The 23,799-nt window shown below is 37.2% G+C and overlaps 1 protein-coding gene across 1 annotated transcript in view; it reads right to left on the bottom strand.

Annotated features, from left to right (window-relative positions):
• Positions 1–4,078: 4,078 nt before the first annotated feature.
• Positions 4,079–23,799, bottom strand: part of cd302 (CD302 molecule) — a 19,946-nt gene continuing 225 nt past the window's right edge. The window contains exons 2-6 of the mRNA XM_051710700.1: positions 19,315–19,440; positions 19,089–19,199; positions 7,915–8,097; positions 6,189–6,212; positions 4,079–5,675 (exon numbers count right to left, since the gene is read on the bottom strand). Of these exons, the coding sequence (XP_051566660.1) occupies positions 5,473–5,675; positions 6,189–6,212; positions 7,915–8,097; positions 19,089–19,199; positions 19,315–19,440 (647 nt within the window). The 3' untranslated portion in view covers positions 4,079–5,472. The remainder of the gene's footprint in view (positions 5,676–6,188; positions 6,213–7,914; positions 8,098–19,088; positions 19,200–19,314; positions 19,441–23,799) is intronic.

The following is a 23,799-nucleotide window of genomic DNA, read 5'->3' as shown; positions in this document are numbered from 1 at the left end:
TTCTAGCCATCCACTCTTTGATATCATTTATACACTCTGTTAATTTGGAAAATTGTGAAAATATAAAGTTGTGTATCGTCGGCATATCAGTGAAAACTAATTCCATGGTTCCTGAATGTCTCCCAGGGGAAGCATATATAGGGAGAAAAGCAGAGAACCCTAAAACAGATCCCTGTGGCACTCAATACTTTAATTTGATCTGACAGTTCCTCATTTACACAAAGTGGTAGCAGTCAGAGAGATAGGGCCTAAACCAAGCTAATGCCTGTCCACAAATGCCAACATAATTCTCAAGCCTATCCAAGAGTGTGTCGTGATCTATGGTGTCTAAGGCAGCACTAAGATCTAAAAGCACTAGAAGAGAAATGCAGCCGCGATCAGATAAGAGCAAGTTATTTGTTACTCTGATAAGTGCAGTCTCTGTACTATGATGGGGGATAAATCCTGACTGATATTCTTTAAATCCTTTTTTACTATAAATCTCCACTTTCAAACAGCACTCCTAAGCGCTCTTCTCTTGTAAGAGTTCTTTTGTTTTTGGTGATCTGCATTATTCGTGCATATCACCACCTTCTGGGCAGGAGGAGAATTTGTAGTAAAATAAAACATTTTAAAAAAAATTAAAAAAAGACTTAAATATTGATGTTTCATTATGCTGCCTTTATATGCTTTTTGTAGCTTCAAAGTTCTGGTCACCATTCACTTGCACTGAATGGACCAACAGAGCTGAGATATTTTTCTCAAACCTTGCCAGAGGTGTCTGGTGCCTGTATGTTTATTTCATTGCATTGCAACCCCTCTTTCTATTTTTCCATAGTCCAAATGAAATATATCTGAATCTCAGGTTATGCACCTTTATAGCTCTAGAAAGCAAGTTTTAGCCAACTTTCCACAATCATGGAAACCCTGGATTAAAAGAACTGAATGGCTCTTTTTTAGATAAGAGTGCCACATGTATTCAGCACCAAACCTTCCAAACAAAAATAAAAAATAAAATAAATCCTTGCAACACTGCTATTCCTTCAAACTATCTTTGAATTTTGTTTTTGATATCTGCATGCATGGCAATTTTGTGCATAAAACAATGAATCAACATAAAGCGTTAAACATCTTCAATTCATAGTGTAGCTAACCAATCCTGTAGCCATGTATCTGAATACATGACATATGTTGCATGGTCAAAACATGGTTAAGTAGGCATTTAATAAAAATATTATATACATGCATACAGTATGTGTGTAGGCAAACCAGCTGCTGATCGAGTGAAACTGACACTTTCAGGGTAAAACAATGACAGCAATCTATAAAACCCCAGAGGGAAATGAATGTGTCCTCAATTAACTGTCCTAATTTATCCTCTTCAATCAGTCTTTACACATCAGCACAGGTTTTTTATTTTTATTAGAGAAGTCTACAGTAAAATGAGCATATTCTGTTTATTTGCAAGTGTATAAACTTTTATATTTAACTAATTTTAAAGACCCTATGAAATCAAAATTTGAGCTCTTGTAGTTTTTTGTCCATGTCTGTTATTGCTTTGCAGTGATCTACAGTATATACCAGCGGTCAACAATTAGCGGACGCGGTCCGAGTCTGGACCCCAGCTTGGTTCCATCTGGACTGTGAGATAATGACAACGGTTGTCCTATCTTAACGTTTCTACAGTTTTAGTGATTACTTCTCTGATTATTAGTTGTAATTAATTGAAATGATTGGTTAGTCTGGCTAGTAGAGTTCCCTGCTTCTGATGAGAACGTTCCCATTATTTCATAGTCAGCCCATTTATACTTAAGCAAACAGTATTTTTAAGATGTAAATTGTTAGTTTATTGTTATTAGATTCTCACTTTAGGAAAATATAAAAATGGTCCATCCAGACTTTTACATTTTCTACATTTTCTCTCAGGGGTTACCCCTGAACCCCCATACAGTAACCTATATGTTCTCAGCCAAAAGTACACCCATGTCCCATACATAGATGTCTGAATGTAAAAATTATGAAAAATAAATATTCAGAATGTAAAAATATTCTAACACAAAAACTGGACTGCTGTCACCCAGCTTGAAAACAAATGTTGATCTTATCTTGAAATATTAATATCTACAGTTGTGCTCAAAAGTTTGCAAAACCCTGGCAGAAATTGTGAAATTTTGGCATTGATTTTGAAAATAGGACTGATCATGCAAAACAACTGTCTTTTATTTAAGGATAGTGATCATATGAAGCCATTTATCATCACATAGTTGTTTGGCTCCTTTTTAAATCATAATGATAACAGAAATCACCCAAATGGCCCTGATCAAAAGTTTACATACCCTTGAATGTTTGGCCTTGTTACAGACACACAAGGTGACACACACGGGTTTAAATGGCAATTAAAGGTTAATTTCCCACACATGTGGCTTTTTAAATTGCAATTAGTGTCTGTATATAAATAGTCAATGAGTTTGTTAGCTCTCACGTGGATGCACTGAGCAGGCTAGATACTGAGCCATGGGGAGCATTAAAGAACTGTCAAAAGACCTGCGTAACAAGATAATGGAACTTTATAAAGATGGAAAAGGATATAAAATGATATCCAAAGCCTTGAAAATGCCAGTCAGTACTGTTCAATCACTTATTAAGAAGTGGAAAATTCGGGGATCTCTTGATACCAAGCCAAGGTCAGGTAGAACAAGAAAGATTTCAGCCGCAACTGCCAGAAGAATTGTTCGGGATACAAAGAAAAACCCACAGGTAACCTCAGGAGAAATACAGGCTGCTCTGGTAAAAGGTGTGGTTGTTTCAAGGAGCACAATACGACGATACTTGAACAAAAATAAGCTGCATGGTTGAGTTGCCAGAAAGAAGCCTTTACTGCGCCAATGCCACAAAACCGGTTACAATATGCCCGACAACACCTTGACACGCCTCACAGCTTCTGGCACACTGTCATTTGGAGTGACGAAACCAAAATAGAGCTTTATGGTCACAACCATAAGCATATGTTTGGAGAGGGGTCAATAAGTATTGTGCTCCTTGAAACAACCACATCATCTTTTTCTGAGGGTCATCATCTGTGGGTTTATCTTTGTATCCCGAACAATTCTTCTGGAAGTTGTGGCTGAAGTCTTTCTTGTTCTACCTGACCTTGGCTTGGTATCAAGAGATCCCCGAATTTTTAAATTGCCATTTAAACCTGTGTGTGTCACCTTGTGTGTCTGTAACAAGGCCAAACATTCAAGGGTATGTAAACTTTTGATCAGGGCCATTTGGGTGATTTCTGTTATCATTATGATTTAAAAAGGAGCCAAACAACTATGTGATGATAAATGGCTTCATATGATCACTATCCTTAAATAAAAGACAGCTGTTTTGCATGATCAGTCATATTTTCAAAATCAATGCCAAAATTTCACAATTTTTGCCAGGGTATGTAAACTTTTGAGCACAACTGTAAGTGCCCTCGACTAATGAACCATATGAAATATATTAGCCTAATCTTTTTGGTAGAAAAGACCCCTCACACCCCACTGCTTTGGCTTTGTCTCTGGGCCAATGTCCTCATCTCTGCTTTGAAGAGACTATTTCAACTGTTTAATTTTTTTCTTTCTTTTATGAAGTACTATTGCTGCCAACATGGAAAGTTATAATAACTACTGACACTGTGCAAGTTATTCTTTTCTGGACCATTACTGGGAAGGAAATGTAGAGACCGGACCTCTTGAAACTTTAATTGAATACCCCTGGTATATACAAACTAGTGCACACCTTAAAATGGACAAAATTAACATTTAGCAGGTATATGCATTTAAAACTGGCATTATTTTCTGAAAAAGACCATACTGAAGACTCATCTTGCACTCAATCGCATTTGATTTTTTTTCCAATCAAATGCCCTCTGGAATGAGGTCTCCCCCTTAATAAACTACAGGGCAGGCTATTAGCTATTTTTGAAAAACAGGCAAGTCCTTCAATATGTCTCATCCAAAGTTCCTGTTTCAATAGGAAATACATTAACACAGGGAACGCTACACTTGTGTTCGGTTGCTTTTACTAGGTGTCAGAATAAAAAGCTGGAATCGAAAAACTTTTAAAATTTGTTTTGTGTTTGTTTATTAGTCTGGAAAGACTCATATTTGATTAGTTTCTCTCTGATAAATGTCTTGTTGTTCACTAAAGGAAAAAAGAAAGCATCAATCGATGTTTACACAATATGATTAATTTGTAACACAGATGTAACATTGAACATAGTGGCAAATCCAAATCTTAAAACAAAATCAGAAACATTCAAAGATATTGTCATTGGCAATCAGGAAGTATCAATATCCAAGAACTTGAGATGTGTATGAAGTGCTAGCTGTAAAAAACTTTAATACTTGCCTTTTCAGAGTCCTGCTGAAAACACAGCTTAAACCAGTCTAAGTTGGTTTGTGGGTCTTCCAGACTGGTTAGATTGGTCTGTTGGCTGGTTGTAGAGAAGTGTTTTGGGCACTTATTAGGCAGAAAGATCAGCTGGCCGACCATCTTGAACCAGCTTAGACCAGCAAACCATCTTATGCTGGTTTAAGACGTTTTTTAGCCTGGGAAAACGGGAAAGAGCTGGAAAAGGAACACTACAGTATGGTCCGACCGTACCAGGAGAAATCTGTTGCAACTTCCCATTTAGTAAATCTCATGACAGTGATTTGGCACTCACAAAATAAACACAAAATTTTAAAGGAATAGTTTTTACCAAAAAGCAAACGTTCTGTCATTTTTTCTTCACTCTCATGTCATTCCATGTATACTATTATTTTTTCATTGAAACACAAGAGAAATTATAGGTAGGTCGTTATTTACTTAAAATCTTGCTCTCTGCTGCAGCTCTCGAATCAAATCTTTTGAGTTGGAATGAATCAGTTGATCCAGTTCAAATAACTGGTCTGAATGCTTTGTTCGTGAATCGGACTGATCTGGACTGAACTCACTGACTTGATCCGGTCACAGTGGTTAACAGCTTACTGGAGAGCAGGATTACACTAAATAGCAATTTAAATTTAGGCCTGTTCCTCAGAGAAAGCTATCTTATGGCTTTAGAAGACTTGGAATATAGTGCAGAAGTCGTATGGACCACTTTTACAGTGCTTTTGCATCCTTTTTGAAGCTTGAAGGCTTCAATGTCCATGGAGACTATTTGTGTTCCATACGAGTTTGGAATTACAAGAGGATGAGTAAATTTCATTTTTGGGTGAACTATCCCTTTAAATGTTCTTGTGCAAGAAAGTCCCATTGATTGCTAGCTTCATTACACATATTGCATTCAGACACACAACATTTCCCCAATAGTCTTTCACTAACGATTATGACTGCCTTTGTTCGGTGTAGCCCATAGTTGAGGAACTCTCGATCAACCAGTGAAAAGGGAAGAGTTCATGATCTTCCATGCTGTCTTGCTGTTTATTCTAACCTAGGCATGGCTAAAGGACATCATCATTATCGTAGCATTGAGCTCTAAGGTGTCTCCTCTATTTCTTCAGCTTCTACCAGGCAGGTCTGATCAGCAGACGGGGATCTGAAGGGCGGGTGGTACTCGATTAAGTTGAGGATGGAGGAACCCGGGTTGTTTCTTTGGTGAAGGAACCAAACCACTGCAGACACGGCGACAATCAGCACCACACTGATGATGACCAGAGCTGACAGAAGAGGACTACTCTCTAGATACAAGCAGGAGAGAGTAAAAAGTGTGGTAAACACAAGAACAAGAGCTCTCGGTTGATTAGTGATGGTTTAGAATAGAAGTGTCCAACACAACACTACTAAATGGCTCCAGAAAACTTAAGGTTAGGGTACACTCCGTTTTTCTGCATGCGGTTACGTCTCGTGCACGGTCCAGTGCTCTAGCCTTAAAAAGTATACTCTTTTGGCAAGCCCACATGAGCACGATGGACGCTACTCTTATAGCACAGTCAACGGCAGGCGCATGCGCTGACAATGTGCAAAGAAAAACTAGGCTGCACGCCAACAGTCCTTCTTGAATCAGCCGGAGGATAATTAATAGAATTTGAGGTGTGATAAAATCCTGTGCATTGTCTCCTGTACAGTGATTCGAAACTTCTAAACGAAATTCGACAAAATACAATAAAATAGTAATGAATAAATAAAAATAATATAATTAATAAATTAATTAATTAAATACAAATTAAATTAAATTATAAAATCATACTTACTGGGTGCAACTGTCCAGACTGCCTCTGAAAAAAAAAACAAGAAACAAAAACAGCAAAGTCTATGTTTAGATATGTGACAAAACATAACACGCAATTTGACCTGTAATTAGTTTTGAAAACAGAAACAAATGGCTAGAACCTCTCACCACAAATTTACCATTACATTTTATTCTCTATTTTATCTAAATTAATATTATTATAATTTTTGTATCACTCACTATCTTTTAAACCACCTATCCTCTGACATAACTCAATACATCATATGGAATAAATTATATATTCATCTTAAAGATGAAGAGTGTAATTTTTACAATGTTAAAACTAGGGCTGTCAATCCCAAAAAAAAAAAAAAAAAAAAATAAAATAAAATAAAATAAGCTAATCACATAATATGCCAATTAAAGAAATGTTCTGGGTTCAATACAAGTTAAGTTCAATGGCATCATGTTGATTACCACAAAAATTTATTTTGACCCTTCCCTCCTTTTCTTTAAAAAAAGCAAAAATCTTGGTTCCAGTGAGGCACTTACAATGGAAGTCAATGGGGCCAATCTTTGAAATACATTAAAATACTCACTTTTTCAAAAGTAAAGCCACAAGATAAGTGTGTAAAAATAATTTTACTGTGATAAAATCACTTACTAACCTTTTCTGTGTAAAGTTATATCCAATTTTATGACTTTGTTTCATTGATGATGTAATGTCAACAAACCCTAAAGCGCTAATCTAAACAACTTTTTTTTTTTTTTTTTAATTCAGATGATTTAAAAAAAACATATAAAAGTAATGTGTATGACACCAGTGGTTAAATCCATGTCTTCAGAAATTATTTGATAGGTATTGGTGAGAAAAAGATCAATATTTAAGTCCTTTTTTACTACAAATCTCCAATTTCACTTTCACATTCACATTCTTTGTGCATACTGTCACCTACTGGGCAGGAAGGAGAATTTATAGTAAAAAAGGATTTAAATTTTGATCTGTTTCTGACCCACACCTATCATATCACTTCTGAAGAACCAGTGGAGTCGTATGGATTATTTTATGCTGCCTTTATGTGCTTTTTAGAGCTTAAACGTTTTGTTCACCATTCACTTGCATTGTTTGGACCTACAGAACTGAGATATTCTTCTAAAAATCTTTGTTTTCAGCAGAAGAAAGTAAGTCATACACATCTGGGATGGCATGAGTGTGAGGACATGATGTGAGAATTTTCATTTTTGGGTGAATAATTCCTTTAAAACCAGCTGTAAATGTGGTCTATAAGTAAACCATTTGTATGTTGATTTTCCTTGCAAACTGTAACAAATATGTTTTTGTGGCATTTCCACAACGTTGCTCTGTTTATTTAAGTGTCTCATCCAGCCTGACACAGAATCACTCACTTAACCAATGACAAGAGCTTGGGGCAAGACTATCAGTTTGGCTGACCAATAGCAGAAGCTGGGAGTGTTTGGGAATTATTTTGACAATTTTGTTTGGTGACGCTAGTGGCGCAGAAATTACACAGTGAAAAAACATTGAATATGAATGTGTATATTATATATAGGCTCTGTATAAAAGAAGCATTTCGACTATGTTTGGTAGAAATGACTAAGGTTTCACAGCTGTGTCCCTACTTTTTGTCACAACATCAGGCAATATCAAAGTCAGCCTTCATCCTAAAGGTCGTCTTTCCAAATGTTATTTTATGATATTGAGTATGGTGGTGTAAATGTGAACGTACTTGTCTGGCACACGACTCCGTTCTCAGGTTCATCTGTACAGCTGATGTTCTCCCACTTTCCAGTGTTGGTGTGAAGAGTCACACAGGTGTCCATGAGAGAAAGGTCTGTGTCATCAGAGCCACCGTCCTCCCAGTTATTATAACTCAACACACTGTTATCATCATGCCACTTAAACACATCATCTACAAGAGACAAGGAATCGAAATGAGAGAATGTTGTGACAAATAATTAAAGTGAAACTTATTTCACTAATTATCTTAAGCATTTGTGTATTTATGTTGATTATTGAAAAAATTAAATTTATCCTCAAACCTAGTTTATTTAAAAAAATAAAAAAAAAATAGAATATTAAATAACAAATGAGCAAAAATCTGGGTCACAGTGAGGCACTTACAATGGAAGTGAAAGGGGCCAGTCCATAACCATCCTTAAAAAACACTATTTCAAAAGTATAGCCACAAGACACATTAGCCACATTATACGTTAACATGATTTAAGTGTGAAAAAAATCGCTTGGTAACTTATAAGTTATATCCTATTTTACAACTTCATTGTCATGACAAAAAACCCCTGCAATCCCATTATTGGATAGAAGTATAAAGGGAAAAGGTTAGCAAGTGAGACGGTCAGTCCGTGCATCTTATCACGTGGCTCGTTGTGCATGACACTGCGGAGACTCACAGCACGGGAGGCTCATGCTACTCTCCGCAATCCATGCACAACTTACCACATGCCCCATTGAGAGCGAGAACCCCTAATCGTGACCACGAGGAGGTTACCCCATGTGACTCTACCCTCCCTAGCAACCGGGCCAATTTGGTTGCTTAGGAGACCTGGCTGGAGTCACTCAGCACACCCTGGGATTCGAACTCACGACTCCAGGGGTGATAGTCAACGTCAATACTCGCTGAGTGACCCAGGCATTTATTGAGTGGAGGTTTGGTTCATAATAAAAAAAGGAAAAAATTACTGTTGTTACGTTAATTATTAAGCCAATATAAATAAAGGATAATACCATGTCTGACATGATGCAAACAATAAAGCGTAAAAAACAAACAAACTGCCATTTCATTTAGGTGTGCAAGCTTACGTTTTGGGGTGGCAGTTGCACACCCTGGCACACACATGGCTACGCCACTGAAAAACACATAATCGCAATTGGTCAATTCATTTGTGTTGTAAAAATATGTTTATTTTTTATATGTAAAAATATGGATGTTTGGGAGCCCAAAGATGACAAAGGAAATGCGGCACATAACAGCTGTTGTCTTTTGTACCGCAACCGTCCAAGCAATTTTAGACACCTCCTCTTTCTGGTTTTTATGCGGCACATTAATTGCAGCAAAATTTCACTGCCTTAAATTATTATTATAATCATGGAAGTGAACTCTGTTATATTTTCATATACAGTTGAAGTCAGAAGTTTACATACACCTTAGCCAAATACATTTAAACTCTGTTTTTCACAATTCCTGACATTTAATCGTAGAAAACATTCCCTGTTTTAGGTCAGTTAGGATCACTACTTTATTTTAATAATAATAGATATGAATTTAAATCGCTATTTAGTGTAATCCTGCTCTCCAGTAAGCTGTTAACCACTGTGACTGGATCAAGTCAGTGAGTTCATTCCAGATCAGTTCGATTCGTGAACAAAGTGTTCAGACCAGTTAATTATTTATTTCAGCTTTTATTTCTTTCATCACATTCCCAGTGGGTCAGAAGTTTACATACACTTTGTTAGTATTTGGTAACATTGCCTTTAAATTGTTTAACTTGGGTCAAATGTTTTGGGTATCCTTCCACAAGCGTCTCACAATAAGTTGCTGGAATTTTGTCCCATTCCTCCAGACAGAACTGGTGTAACAGAGTCAGGTTTGTAGACCTCCTTGCTCGCACATGCTTTTTCAGTTCTGCCCACAAATTTTCTATCGTATTGAGGTCAGGGCTTTGTGATGGCCTCTCCAATACCTTGACTTTGTTGTCCTTAAGCCATTTTACCACAACTTTGGAGGTATGCTTAGGGTCATGGTCCATTTGGAAGACCCATTTGTGACCGAGCTTTAACTTCCTGGCTGATGTCTTGAGATGTTGCTTCAATATATCCACATAATTTTCCTTCCTCATGATGCCATCTATTTTGTGAAGTGCACAAGTCCTTCCTGCAGCAAAGCACCCCCACAACATGATGCTGCCACCCCCATGCTTCACGGTTGGGATGGTGTTCTTCGGCTTGCAAGCCTCACCCTTTTTCCTCCAAACATAACGATTACATTTTTGTTTCATTAGACCAGAGGACATTTCTCCAAAAAAGTAGTCTGTAGTCTGGCTTTTTTATGGGGGTTTTGGAGTGGCTGAGCAGCCTTTCAGGTTATGTCGATATAGGATTCTTTTTGCTGTGGATATAGATACTTGCCTACCTGTTTCCTCCAGCATCTTCACAAGGTCCTTTGCTGTTGTTCTGGGATTGATTTGCACTTTTCACACCTATTGTTCATACAGATGAATGTGGTACCTTCAGGCGTTTGGAAATTGCTCCCAAGGATGAAACAGACTTGTGGAGTTCCACAATTTTTTGGCTGATTTCTTTTGATTTTCCCATGATGTCAAGCAAAGAGGCACTGAGTTTGAAGGTAGGCCTTAAAATACATCCACAGGTACACCTCCAATTCAGTACACCTCCTATCAGAAACTAATTGTCTAAAGTTTGACATAATTTTCTGGAATTTTCCAAGCTGTTTAAAGACACAGTTAACTTAGTGTATGTAAACTTCTGACCCACTGGAATTGCGATATAGTCCACTAAAAGTGAAACAATCTGTCTCTAAAAAATTGTTGGAAAAATTACTTGTGTCATGCACAAAGTAGATGTCCTAAATGACTATAGTTTGCTAATATTAAATCTGTGGAGTGGTTAAAAAATTAGTTTTAATGACTTTAACCTATGTATATGTAAACTTCTGACTTCAACTGCTACGTTGAACTAGCAGATCGAATTTACATCTGTTTTGAATAGACATATTTATGTAGCCAAGTTTAATGGCCTGCATCTCTCTCATCGGGTCATCCTTATTGTTGAGCCCTACAAAAGATGATCGAAGTTCACTTTGTCTTCTGATTCATTGTTCAATAACTAAGTAATGTCTTTCATCATGCAGCCAGTCTGGTTTGATGTAAACATGTGGCGTCTGGAATATTTGTCTATACTGTTCAGTTAAAAGCAATACAAGTCTGGGTGCGGATAATTTATTCTTTGAACATGCCAACCCCCCCCCATTTAGCCCCTAAATCACAGGATTTCCTTGTGTTGTGGAACAACATGTGTGAAAATTGCACATGGGGAATACAGCTCGAAATCTTCTCTACACGTGAATGCTAAGCCAATGCATTGGAGAGCACACAAAGTCCCATACTTGTACATACTCAACATGCGCTCAAGTGCTGTGGCTGTAACAAACCTCTGCACTCAAAGAGGTGATAAAATTACCTTCACATGCCATTAAACCTTTCATGTAATTATTCAGGTAGCTAAATAAACATTTGCCAACAGTTTAACTTTCGCTTGCACAGTAAGATTCTCTTCAAACTGTTGATTCACCATGACAGTAGTTGACCTGAATGAGAAAACTGACTGTACAAGCAGACGTTTTGCTCCGGTATCCGCAATAGCACCCCTTGTACATCGCCCTTACAAAAAATATAGAGTTGCCGCAAACTTGCACTCATTTTCACATGCAAAACAAGCAAAATAAGTGTAAGCTTTGCGGCAAACTCTTCATTGTTGCAATGATTTGCTGCAGGTTCACCACAGCCGGTGAAGAATTGCAAACCTCCTGCAAACACCTCCTGTGACTTGTTGATTTTAAATCCATGCTGACTTTAAACCCGCAAGACAAAAATAGCGCAACAAAATCCCTAAATGAAACACTTTCCACCTAAAATACAAAATAAATGGATGCTAACATTGTCTTCTATCTTGTGCAACACATGCATATCTGTTTTATGTGTTTTATGCAATAGCGTAAGCAGAAACTTTTGGGTGGGTGGGCCAAGAGAAATTACTGATTGTATGAGATACAGTATGCAAACTTTGTATTTTTTTATTTATTTTATTTTACGTTTTTGATGTCTACCTAATTGTTTTCCAGGGGCGTATTTAGAACATTTAGCTACTTAAGGTTGTCTAATTTAAGAATATTAAAAGATCAATCAACAATAGTTGTGTTTGAGTGCATTCAGACATTTTTATTTATTTATATTATATTATAATTATATTATGGCTGAGAACAGATTTTAATTATTATATGGGGATTCTGGGGATTTACTCCAGAAATGTTTGAAAAACAGAATGGACATTTTAACCATGGAATGGACCGATTTTGGTCATTTTCCCAAATGGATGAAAAAGTTGGATAAAATTACGGAAATTTTTCTCTGATTGTGTCACTGCGTTGCAACTCTAGTATTGTTAAAGTGGGGGCAGAGATGACCCTGCTGCAACAGCCTATGGTAAAGCCATATTTGGACGGTATTCGTTTTCCGGACATATGTCCGCAAAGTAATTATTACTGTGGACACCTAGCCTATACTGTTTACCATCGATTCACACAGGATAATTGATGTCTGTAAAATCACAGAGATGGGTGTGTATTCTGCATTTACATACTGCTGACATGCGTAACTGACCTATTAGAAAAAGTGCTGATTAATTATGCAGGAAATATTAAACATGATCATATCCTGTATCTGTGATATAAAACAATTTGATTGGAATACCTGGCTAAATACAACAGAACTGGTGACATTTATAAGTCTGTAATCTTATATGCACTCTTGAATTAAAATAAGGACAGTCCCTTCACATTATGTAATTTTATTTGTCCCTCTGGAATATATGCCTATTTTGCGAAAAGCGGGACTCAACTCAATTTTCCGCACTCATTCTGCTCAAATCACAAAGTTATATGCTTGTGTTCCTTCTAATTATCCAAACCAAAAGACAAAATTCTTGTTTCTTTCTCTTTTATATGGGTTATTAAACACTCAACAGCATAAAATGCTTGAGAAAAACATGCATCAGTTCAAACGCAACAGCCAGCGTTATCTGAAGTTGTGAAGCACGTCTTACACTTTCTGGCATCTTCTCTTGATCAATATCTACTTCAGACAATCAGAGAATTTAAGAAACAATGATATTTAAAGTGCCCAAGTGCTGGAAAGTGCAGATTGATGGGCTTTTGGCAAAACATGCTGTAATTTTAACCAGTGCTGGAGCACGCAGTCAGGAAAAAATCCGGAAAAATGACTGACATCAATGTTTTGCACGGGATTAAAATTCACTGAGGAGCTTTGGTAATTATTACATTACCCCACACCCCATATAAAACTAATCCTGTCCAAATAGAGCTTTTGAAAAGCATGGAGTTTAAAAGTCTTAGGAGTTGAGAGTATTTTAACATACCCAGTTATTTAATTAAGCTGTCAGCATGATCTGGTTTTGATGAACAGGTTTGAAGTTATTTAAATATATAGCCTAATTAACACAATTCTTCATATCATATGAGGAAAATAAAGTGGTTGGAGCTGCTGCATGATCCAGGATGCCCGTCAACTGAACGCGCATCTCATCATTGCATCAACTGTTTACAGTGTAAATAGCTTCGTTGTACTGAGTGCATCTAGTTTTGTTTTTTGTGCTGCTGTTGTTTTGAAAGCTTTGATACTGACATTATCCAGCCCAACAGCCTCTGACGTTAGCGATTTGTGGTTCAATGCCAGCAAGCTACTGGCTGTTGGTGGAAAATGGGCATAAGACAATGATTGGGTGGGCCTGAATGCCAGTGGGTGGCACTGGCCCACCCAGGCCCACCTGTGCCTATGCTAAAGGTTTTATTTTTAATCCATTAAAACAGAAAGAACTCGTGATTTCATTCACCCAATCCAATAACAAGTTAAACAAATTTTAAGAAGATACAGTAACTGCATGGGCAGTCAGAATGCTCATGATTCTCGAAAACATTTCTCCTTTATGGTGAACTAAAAGCACTGACTAAACAACAGTCCTGTAAACTAGTATTTGCCAAGGCCCCTGCCTTGAACAGATTAGTCAAATTCAGCTACATTCCAGTAAGGAGAAACTGGACCGAGTCCAATAATCTGCTTAACCGGCTGCTGCATACATTTTGGGTTTTCATGGATAAAATACACCAATCAGCCACATCATTTAAACCACATGCCTAATATTGTGTAGGTCCCCCTCGTGCCACCAAAACAGTGCCAACTGAATAGTTATAGCATTCTGAGATGATATTCTTTTTACCACAATTATACAGAGTGGTTATCTGAGTTACCGTAGACTCTGTCAGTTCGAACCAGTCTGGCCATTCTCTGTTGACCTCTCTCATCAACAAGGTGTATCCGTCCACAGAACTGCCACTCACTGGAAGTTTTTTGGCACCATTCTGAGTAAATTCTAGAGACTGTTGTGTGTGAAAATCCCAGGAGATCAGCAGTTACAGAAATACACAAACCAGCAATCATGCCACGGTCCAAATCACTGATTTTTTTCCCCATTCTGATGGTTGATGTGAACATTAACTGAAGCTCCTGACCTGTATCTGCATGAGTATTGTACTGCACTGCTGCCTCATGATTGGCTGATTAGATAATCGCTTGGATGATTGTTGGTGCCAGATGGGCTGGTTTGAGTATTTCTGTAACTACTGATCTCCTGGGATTTTCACACACAACAGTCTCTAGAATTTACTCCGAATGGTGCCAAAAACAAAATCCATCCAGTGAGCGGCAGTTCTGCGGATAGAAACGTCTTGTTGATGAGAGAGGTCAACAGAGAATGGCCAGACTGGTTTGAACTGACAAAGTCTACGGTAACTCAGATAACCACTCTGTACAATTGTGGTGAGAAGAATATCATCTCAGAATGCTATTCTGAGATGCGGGTTGATGTTGTTTTGGCAGCACGAGGGGGACCTACACAATATTAGACAGGTGGTTTTAATGTTGTGGATGATCGAGGTTTTTCATCTTATTTTTGGAACATTTTCCATCCCTGGAAAAGAGGAATACTTTAAAGTCAACATGAAATAGCATTCACAAGCCATTTTCCTCCTGTTACAGTACGTGATGTATTTCTGAGTGAAAATATGAGGGCTTGGTGATGTCACTCAAAAAGGAATCTCATTTAAGAGGAGGAGCAATTTGTTATAATTTGCTGAAAGATTACAAATACTTATTTTCTTCAATAATGAGTACGAATTGATTACAGTAAGACCACAAACCTGTCCTAGGAAAGTAAATAGTGTCAATTTTGATTTCATGTTGACTTTGATTTTTATCTTTATGTTGTTGGTGGAAAAGGCCAATAACCGATTAATCAACAAGAATTTCATTATTGTGAGTCACAGACATAGAGGCAACAAAAGTCCAAAATAATAATAATAAAAAAGCTGATAGTTTATTGTGCAACCAAAGTCCTACGCAGCCCCTTAGAGGACAGGGCGAGAATTTATTTCTGAAATAGTTTTTGCGTTCCCTCTCAATAAGTTTGCGTTCCCTCGCAATAGTTTTGCGTTCCCTCGCTATAGATTTGCATTCTCTCGCAATAGTTTTATGTACCCTTGCAATAAATGTATTTTTTATATATATATATATTTTAACCATAATATTTGTATTAACCTCCTGATACCCCTGTATGACTGCTGTGTGCATTTTCATTTCCCTTTTTGATTTGTAACTAGTAGCAGCTAATAAGCAAATACATTTTTTTTTAATTCTAGAGCAAATCGTTTTCCTAAATATTGATGTCCACATATGTGGTCAACGGGACTAAATTGTGACATTTTTAAGAAATACCAAGCTCCTGTGTCCAGGAGTGTTGGTAATTCATGTTTTTGAGATTTTCTATAAAGCTGAATAAATAATTATTATTCAAAGTAATGTCCAGCATCATCCAATCACTGCCAACCATGCTAAAATAAAATGATACATTATAAATTCTGAATCTATGTACTGATTATCATTGTCACATGTCTGATAAACATGTTGAGTGATCCAAACATCATCTGCAGCCTGAAACTGAACTTTTGGATGGATTTTAGGAGTGAATGCACTTAGCTGCATAGAGAGCTATAGGATGCTCCCTTGCTCCCTATTTAGTGAATGACTTAACCTCCAGTGTGCTGTCTGTCTGCACTGGTCTCAGAACAGTTAGCATGAATACATTTATTCTCAATGTGAAAATACACAGTAAATATATAGGAATGCATTTACTAAATAGAACCATATTGTACAGCGATAACAAAATAAAATATAACAAAATTTATATTAAAATGAAGTGAAATGACCCACAGATGTGTTAAAGTTGAAAATTATTCGAAATAACTAACAAGGTCCCATTTTCCACATATGAGGACTTCATGTTTTGTCAGCGCACCGATGCGCAAAAAATGAACTGATTTTTTAAAGTGGCATTTCAAACTAAACTAGACACTACACTTTACAACCACACAGGTTTCAATCAAAAATCCCTTAAATGACTGTGTAGAGTCTTGTGAACGTATTCAGTTGGTTGTAATTCATTTAAATTATGTGTTGTGTATAGTGAAGCCAAAATACAACGTCCACACATGTGGACGCGGGGTCGCACGAGTTTAAAACCACAGTACTAATACAGGAAAACGAAAACAATGGTAATAAAAATTATAATTTTGTGGTTACTATGGTTTATAGTAAATTTTCTAAAATGTTCTACAAATAGTAAAACCATGGTTACTCTATGGATACAGAATACTGTATTAAAGCCATGGTTTCTGCCTAAAACTAGGGGTTACTACAGTCTACAAATACAATATTACTATAGTAATACTATGGATTTATTATCAACTATAAACTAGTAACCATGTAGTAACCATGTTTTTGGCAGAAACCATGGTTTCACTATAGTAATACTGTAGTAACCGTGATTGTAGTATCCATGTTTTTACTATACTGTACCATGGCTTTACTATAGTAATATTGTAGACTGTATTAACCATAGTTTTAGGCAAAAATCATGGTATTACTACAAATACCATGGTATGTGTAGTAAAACCATAGTAACCACAAAGTTATGATTTTTATGGGCCAAGCAATGAAAGTGTGTAGGCACCTATTGTAATCGGTAGTGCTCCTCTTCTTCTTCTTCCGCCATTGAAGTCTATGGCAGCCCATAGAACCGGAAAGTTATGAAATTTGGCACACTGATAGAGGACACTCTCAAATGTGTCTGACCCATATTTGGGGTCTCAAACTCATACCCTCTAGCACCACCAAGTTTTCAAAATGTCACTTACGTTTTGGCCTATAACTTTTAAACTGTAAGGCCTAGAATCAAAATTCTTTTTTCCTGTGATCCCTTGAGTCAAGCTGAATCGGAATAGGTACGTGAAATTTAAGCTCCACCCCCTAGATTTTCCACAATTTGAATTATACGAAAAACCTACTTTTTCAAACTTGTCCGACCTTTTGTCGGATTAGATCGAAATTTGTTGTGTATCATCTAGGGACACTGTTGACAATAAGTTATCAAAAGCTTTTTGATAGACCACACCGTTAACTGTTCAACGAATTTGACCGCGAGCACGCAAAAGTGGACGTGACACTATAATTACGCAACGCATTAGTGTATTGACACAAAACTTTCTACATGTCATCACAAGCATGCCCTGAGGTTGCTTGCAGCGTTTCTCCACAGTGCCACCTATTGGTCAGGAGAATGGATATTTTCGCGTATAACTTATGAATAGTTTGGCCTAAAATTATGCGGCTGGTCTCTTTAGATTCCTTGGGTCATGCCGAATAGGCTGATATACAATCTTCCATGGTCGGCCATATTTCCTGACCGCAATTTTGAATTCAATTGAAAACCTACTTTTTCAAACTCCTCCTAGGTCGTATGTCCGATTCGCACTAAATTTGTTGTGTAACATCTAGGGACACGCCCGACAACAAGTTATAAACAGCATTTCGATAGATGAAATGGTTCTCGAATACCACACCATCAAATTTAATGGCAAGTAGCCAAAGAAGCATCTGAGGCTGTATGTCTGCAGCACTTGACGCTGTATTTTCATGAAACTTTGTGTGTGTCATTATGACCACACCCTGACCTCACCATATAAATTCGGTGACAGCGCCACCTATTTGTCATAAGTTATAATTAATTATATTTAAATTTGAGCAATTCTACCGATGTTTTTATGCTGCTTTTCTTAAAGTCAAAATCAGTGGTGTCCAGTGATACTTCCTTACATGCCATTGGTCTGCTTGCAGCTATATTTCGTACCACTGTTGTCATCTTCCTGTATTAATACTATGGTTTCACTACGAATATCATGGTTAAAATATAGTTACTGTAGTAAAACTATGATACATTTATTAGGGCATGCAAAACTGTTTCAGAAAAAAACTTCCCGCCCTGTCATCTAGAGGGCTCCGTAAAATCCCAGTGATAACCAGAAAAAAAAAAAAAGGTGCTTAAAGAGAAACGTTTAATTATAAACAAGTCCAAAATACATTTTGAAATATATGTGTTTATTCAAAATGGTAAATTAAGACAAACGTTGAGCAGTTTCCTTGACTTCACAACATTGTTCAAACCATTAGAAAAGCTAATGTTAACATCCTCTCCACTTTGTAGGCAACATGCAGTTTTCTAACACCTACTTTTACATTTTGGTTGTCAAATGTTTGATTTTATTGTATTGAAACTGTATGTACTGATAACATGTACTGCAAACATACCTAGGCTTTTCTATGTCTGTTTTACATTGGTTCTGTCTGGCTCCGTGTTTAACGTAGTCACGTGGCACAACAAACTCCACGCAGAGTCACTGATTGATTTTATTTCACCTCTAGAGGCAGCTGTTATCCTTTAGCGATGGAAACGGAGTAATAAAACAAAAAATCTATAACTAATAGATCCAGAAAGAAACTATCGGGTAAAACCAATATAACGCTCAACCTCAAATTTAAGGTATGCTGTGACTCTGGTGCAAAGTCTCCCTCAGATGTTGAGAGTGTATGGCAACTGGCAAAGGAGGGCTGTGTCTCAAATCCTGGGCAGCTCACTAGTTTTTGAGACACATGCATTTTTTCAGATGGAAATCAAACTTACCGTCGCTGTCATAATACATTCCAAGCCATACGCTCATATTGCCTTTCCACACAGAAGGGCTGTATTTAATGATGTAGTCATTCTCCTCGGCACTTTTCACTGTCAAGAGATCTAAAAAATAATTATTTGGGGGATTAACTTTGTCATACAGAATACATGTACAGTAAATGGTTCTATAAATGCATGAAAAAAATACTTCACCTGACAAGTACAAAAAGGTAATTACCATATCCTCTGCACATATCTTTGGCATCTTGAATAGAGTAGCTCTTGGCAATATCCTCTTCTCCATGTACAAAGTGATAGCAGTTGGATCCAAATGTCAACCATGTGCGCCCATCTGCTGGGCAGTCTGTATATAGATATATAGGAATTTATTAGTTAACATCTCAGCTAGTGTAAAACCTGAAGACTTTTCACAATGAACATTAATGCGATGTCTTTATAAGTCCTTCAGGCTCGAGATATGCAAATGCAGATATCTCCTGACCTCCTCACACCTCCTCACTTCTTGATGTGCACATCCACTGTTGTTGTTTCCACCTTCATCTCCTAATGTTTAGCAGCAGTTACATCTTCTTGTACTTTTGTTTTTTTATTTTCTCCCCTTTTTCACCACAATTTGGAATGGCCAATTCCCAATGCACTCTAAGTCCTCGTGGTGACGGGGGACGAATCTCAGTTGCCTCCACGTCTGAGACCGTCAATCCGCGCATCTTATCACTTGGCTTGTTGAGCGCGTTACCGCGGAGACATAGCATGTGTGAAGGCATCCACGCACAACTCAACACGCGCCCCACTGAGAGTGAACCACATTATAGCGACCACGAGGAGGTTACCCCATGTGACTCTACCCTTCCTAGCAACCGAGCCAATTTGGTTGCTTAGGAGACCTGGCTGGAGTCACTCAGCACGCCCTGGGATTTGAACTCACGAACTCCAGGGGTGGTAGTCAGCGTCTTTACTCGCTGAGCTACCCAAGCCCCCCCTTCTTGTACTTCTTATTGAAAGCAACGGCCACTTATGTGGATCCACTTATTAGCGCAAATAGTTCAACAGTGCGTTCGGAGTATGCATGATTAAAAAAAATTGGGTAACATGCGTTGTGTTCGAGCACTTTGCTGATGACGAAATTTGCACCACGCATCCTGTACGCAAACGCTAAGCAAAGCATTCTTTGGCCATCAGTCACCATGAACTGTCATCGTATGGGAAAATATTGCAATGAAAGTGAATGGTGACTGAGGGAAGCAAACATTCTGCCAGATATCTCCTTTTGTGTTTCATAAAAGAAAGTCATTTGACTTTGAAACAACATGAAGGTGAGCAAATGATGACAGAATTTCCATTTTTGAGTGAACTCTCCCTTTAAGGAATGACTGTCCAAATGGACATTTTGCAGATAACAGGCCTAAAATCTGATCTGTTTGTTCAGGCAGTGTAGTAAATTTCAAGTTTGTCTACATCGGTTGCCATAGTAATTACTCAAGCATTAGCTCAATGATGAGAGTTTCTTTGACATCTACAACAATTAAGAGTAGCTGTAAGTGTTGAAAGACGATGGAAAACCGAAAATGTTGCCTCTTTTCATGTCGTTTATGACATCTCATTTAACCTTTCATGACCTTTCAAAAGAGTTTTGTTTATGTATACACAAGATTGTGGGGACATGGCAAATTGTCTCCCTTGCAATACATTTACCATAGCATCACAGTACTATGATACTGTATATTTACCATACTATATACACTGGTGGCCAAAAGTTTGGAATTATGTACAGATTTGGCTCTTATGGAAAGAAACTGGTACTTTTTATCCACCAAAGTGGCATTCAACTGATCACAATGTATAGTCAGGACATTAATAACGTGAAAAATTACAATTAGAAAAAAAAATTTCAGAACTACTTAAACTACTTCAAAGAGTTCTCATCAAAAAATCCTCCATGTGCAGAAATGACAGCTTTGCAGATTCTTGGCATTCTAGCTGCCAGTTTGTTCAGATACTCAGGTGACATTTCACCCCACACTTCCTGTAGCACTTGCCATAGATGTGACTGTCTTGTCGGGCACTTCTCACGCACCTTACAGTCTAGCTGATCCCACAAAAGCTCAGTGGGGTTAAGATCCAGAACACTCTTTTCCAATTATCTGTTGTCCAATGTCTGTGTTTCTTTGCCCACTCTAACCTTTTCTTTTTGTTTTTCTGTTTCAAAAGTGGCTTTTTCTTTGCAATTCTTCCCATAAGGCCTGCACCCCTGAGTCTTCTCTTTACTGTTGTACATGAAACTGGTGTTGAGCGGGTAGAATTCAATGAAGCTGTCAGCTGAGGACATGTGAGGCGTCTATTTCTCAAACTAGAGACTCTGATGTACTTATCCTCTTGTTTAGTTGTACATCTGGTCCTTCCACATCTCTTTCTGTCCTTGTTAGAGTCAGTTGTCCTTTGTCTTTGAAGACTGTAGTGTACACCTTTGTATGAAATCTTCAGTTTTTTGGTGATTTCAAGCATTGTATAGCCTTCATTCCTCAAAACAGTGATTGACTGATGAGTTTCTAGAGAAAGCTGTTTCTTTTTTGCCATTTTTGACCTAATATTGACCTTAAGACATGCCAGTCTATTGCATACTGTGGCAACTCAAAAACAAACACAAAGACAATGTTAAGCTTCATTTAACGAACCAAACAGCTTTCAGCTGTGTTTGATATAATGACAAGTGATTTTCTAGTATCAAATTAGCAATTTAGCATGATTACTCAAGGATAAGGTGTTGGAGTGATGGCTGCTGGAAATGAGGCCTGTCTAGATTTGATCAAAAATGACTTTTTTCAAATAGTGATGGTGCTGTTTTTTATATCAGTAATGTCCTGACTATACTCTGTGATCAGCTGAATTCCACTTTGGTGAATTAAAGTACCAATTTCCTTTCGAAACAGCAAAATCTGTACATTATACCAAACTTTTGGCCACCAGTGTATCATAGTAAGTATATCTCTAGTAAACATTGCTTTTGCCAGAATACCACAGTTACTACAGTTTGGTTTTAATTTAATTTATCTGTATAGCACATTTCAGTTAATGTTGCTATAATTAAACTGTGGTTAATTGGTACTGGCCACCACTGTAGGGCTCTCAAACCTTTTGGCCAAATAATTGCCATGACTATTCCAGTCATTCTCGATAGGTACATTTACATTTATGCATTTGGCAAACGCAAACACTATGCTTTATGCAAAGCGACATTCGGTATATGTTTTATCTTTTGTGTATGTGTATGCATTTCCTGGGGATGTCACCTGAAATTAATCAGTCTCACCAAAATGACAAAAAATTACTTGGATTGACCGATATTTTGGTCGAAATGTCACCTTCAATCAATCGATAAATCAGTCCATTTATAAAATGACTTTTATTGACCGATTTATTGATCATTATGTCACCTGAAATCAATTTATCGACTGATGTATCTGTCGTTATGTCACACGAAATCAATCAATATATCTATCTCAACAAAATAAACATAAATAATATATTGAACGATACATCGTCCAATATGTCACCTGAAATCTAGCTATCTAGTTTAGAAATCCTAATTTAAAATTAAATTATGAAAACAATTTTTTTTTTTTTTTTTTATGAGCAACAGAACTGTGTAATACATTTTTATAAGGGAGTGTAGTCTACGTGCCCGCGATGGCTCTGCTGCTGTTTGGTAGGGATGGGCGATACCACTTTTTTTACCAATACTCCTCTATGGAATATATTTTTTTGTGATTTCTTGGGATAAAATGGGGAATTTAAAATATTATTTGTTATTCAAGTCATCATTTTTTTTTTTTACATTTATGAGCCTAAACAAAAAACTATTACACTTCTGCTTTGTTTACCTTTACAAAAATGAACCATGGTTTCACTACAGTAACTATAGTTTAAGCATGGGATTTAGTTAAACCCTAGTTACCACAAAATTAACCATAGTTACTACTACAGTATTACTGTAGTAAAACCATGGTTAACTGCAATTACAGGGCATTATCAAAGTTCTAACAACTTTTAATTTTCAAATAAACTTGTAACAAACGTCACACAAGCACATTTTAATAAATGTCGCCTTTAGATATGTTTTTATTTAGTGTGATTTTATTCCAGAAGGAGTTTCTCTGTTTTTCTCTCATTCCCTCAGCATGGCACTGATCCCTCTTGTTAGAAGAAACAGTTCCAATCCTGCACAAGTATTTTTCACTTTGAAGCTTATGATATGTTCATGGAAACCAAATAATAGTTAAAAACAAACAAACAAACAAACAAACAAACAAAAAACGCCAGGATCTATTTTTGTGTGAGGATCGATATGTTGATACAACAGCAGTATCGGAAGTATCGATACTTTAGGATCGATCCGCACATCCCTACTGTTTGGGGAAAGCATTTCCATCGCAGCTTACTCTTTGATCAAGAGCAGAATTTGACCAGATTTTTCCAGTCGTACAAAGTTTCTCCATATAGCTCGTGACAGTCACGTAACCAGAGCCGCTGATACAAAATGACAAGTTTGACATTTACTGTGAACTTTAGAACTCGAATAAGAAACAATGTAGCCTTACAAACAAACTGAAAACAAGTGCGCTCCGAAATGCACATCTGAATCATTTCACTCACTTGACTCGAAGTTCACTCGTATGCATCGACATTAAAACAATCAAACAAGTCA

The sequence above is a fragment of the Myxocyprinus asiaticus genome, chromosome 11, assembly GCF_019703515.2.
Source record: "Myxocyprinus asiaticus isolate MX2 ecotype Aquarium Trade chromosome 11, UBuf_Myxa_2, whole genome shotgun sequence".
NCBI classification, from domain to species: domain Eukaryota; kingdom Metazoa; phylum Chordata; class Actinopteri; order Cypriniformes; family Catostomidae; genus Myxocyprinus; species Myxocyprinus asiaticus.
The sequence above is the reverse complement of the archived record's forward strand: the minus strand, read 5'-3'. Positions and strand labels throughout refer to the sequence as shown.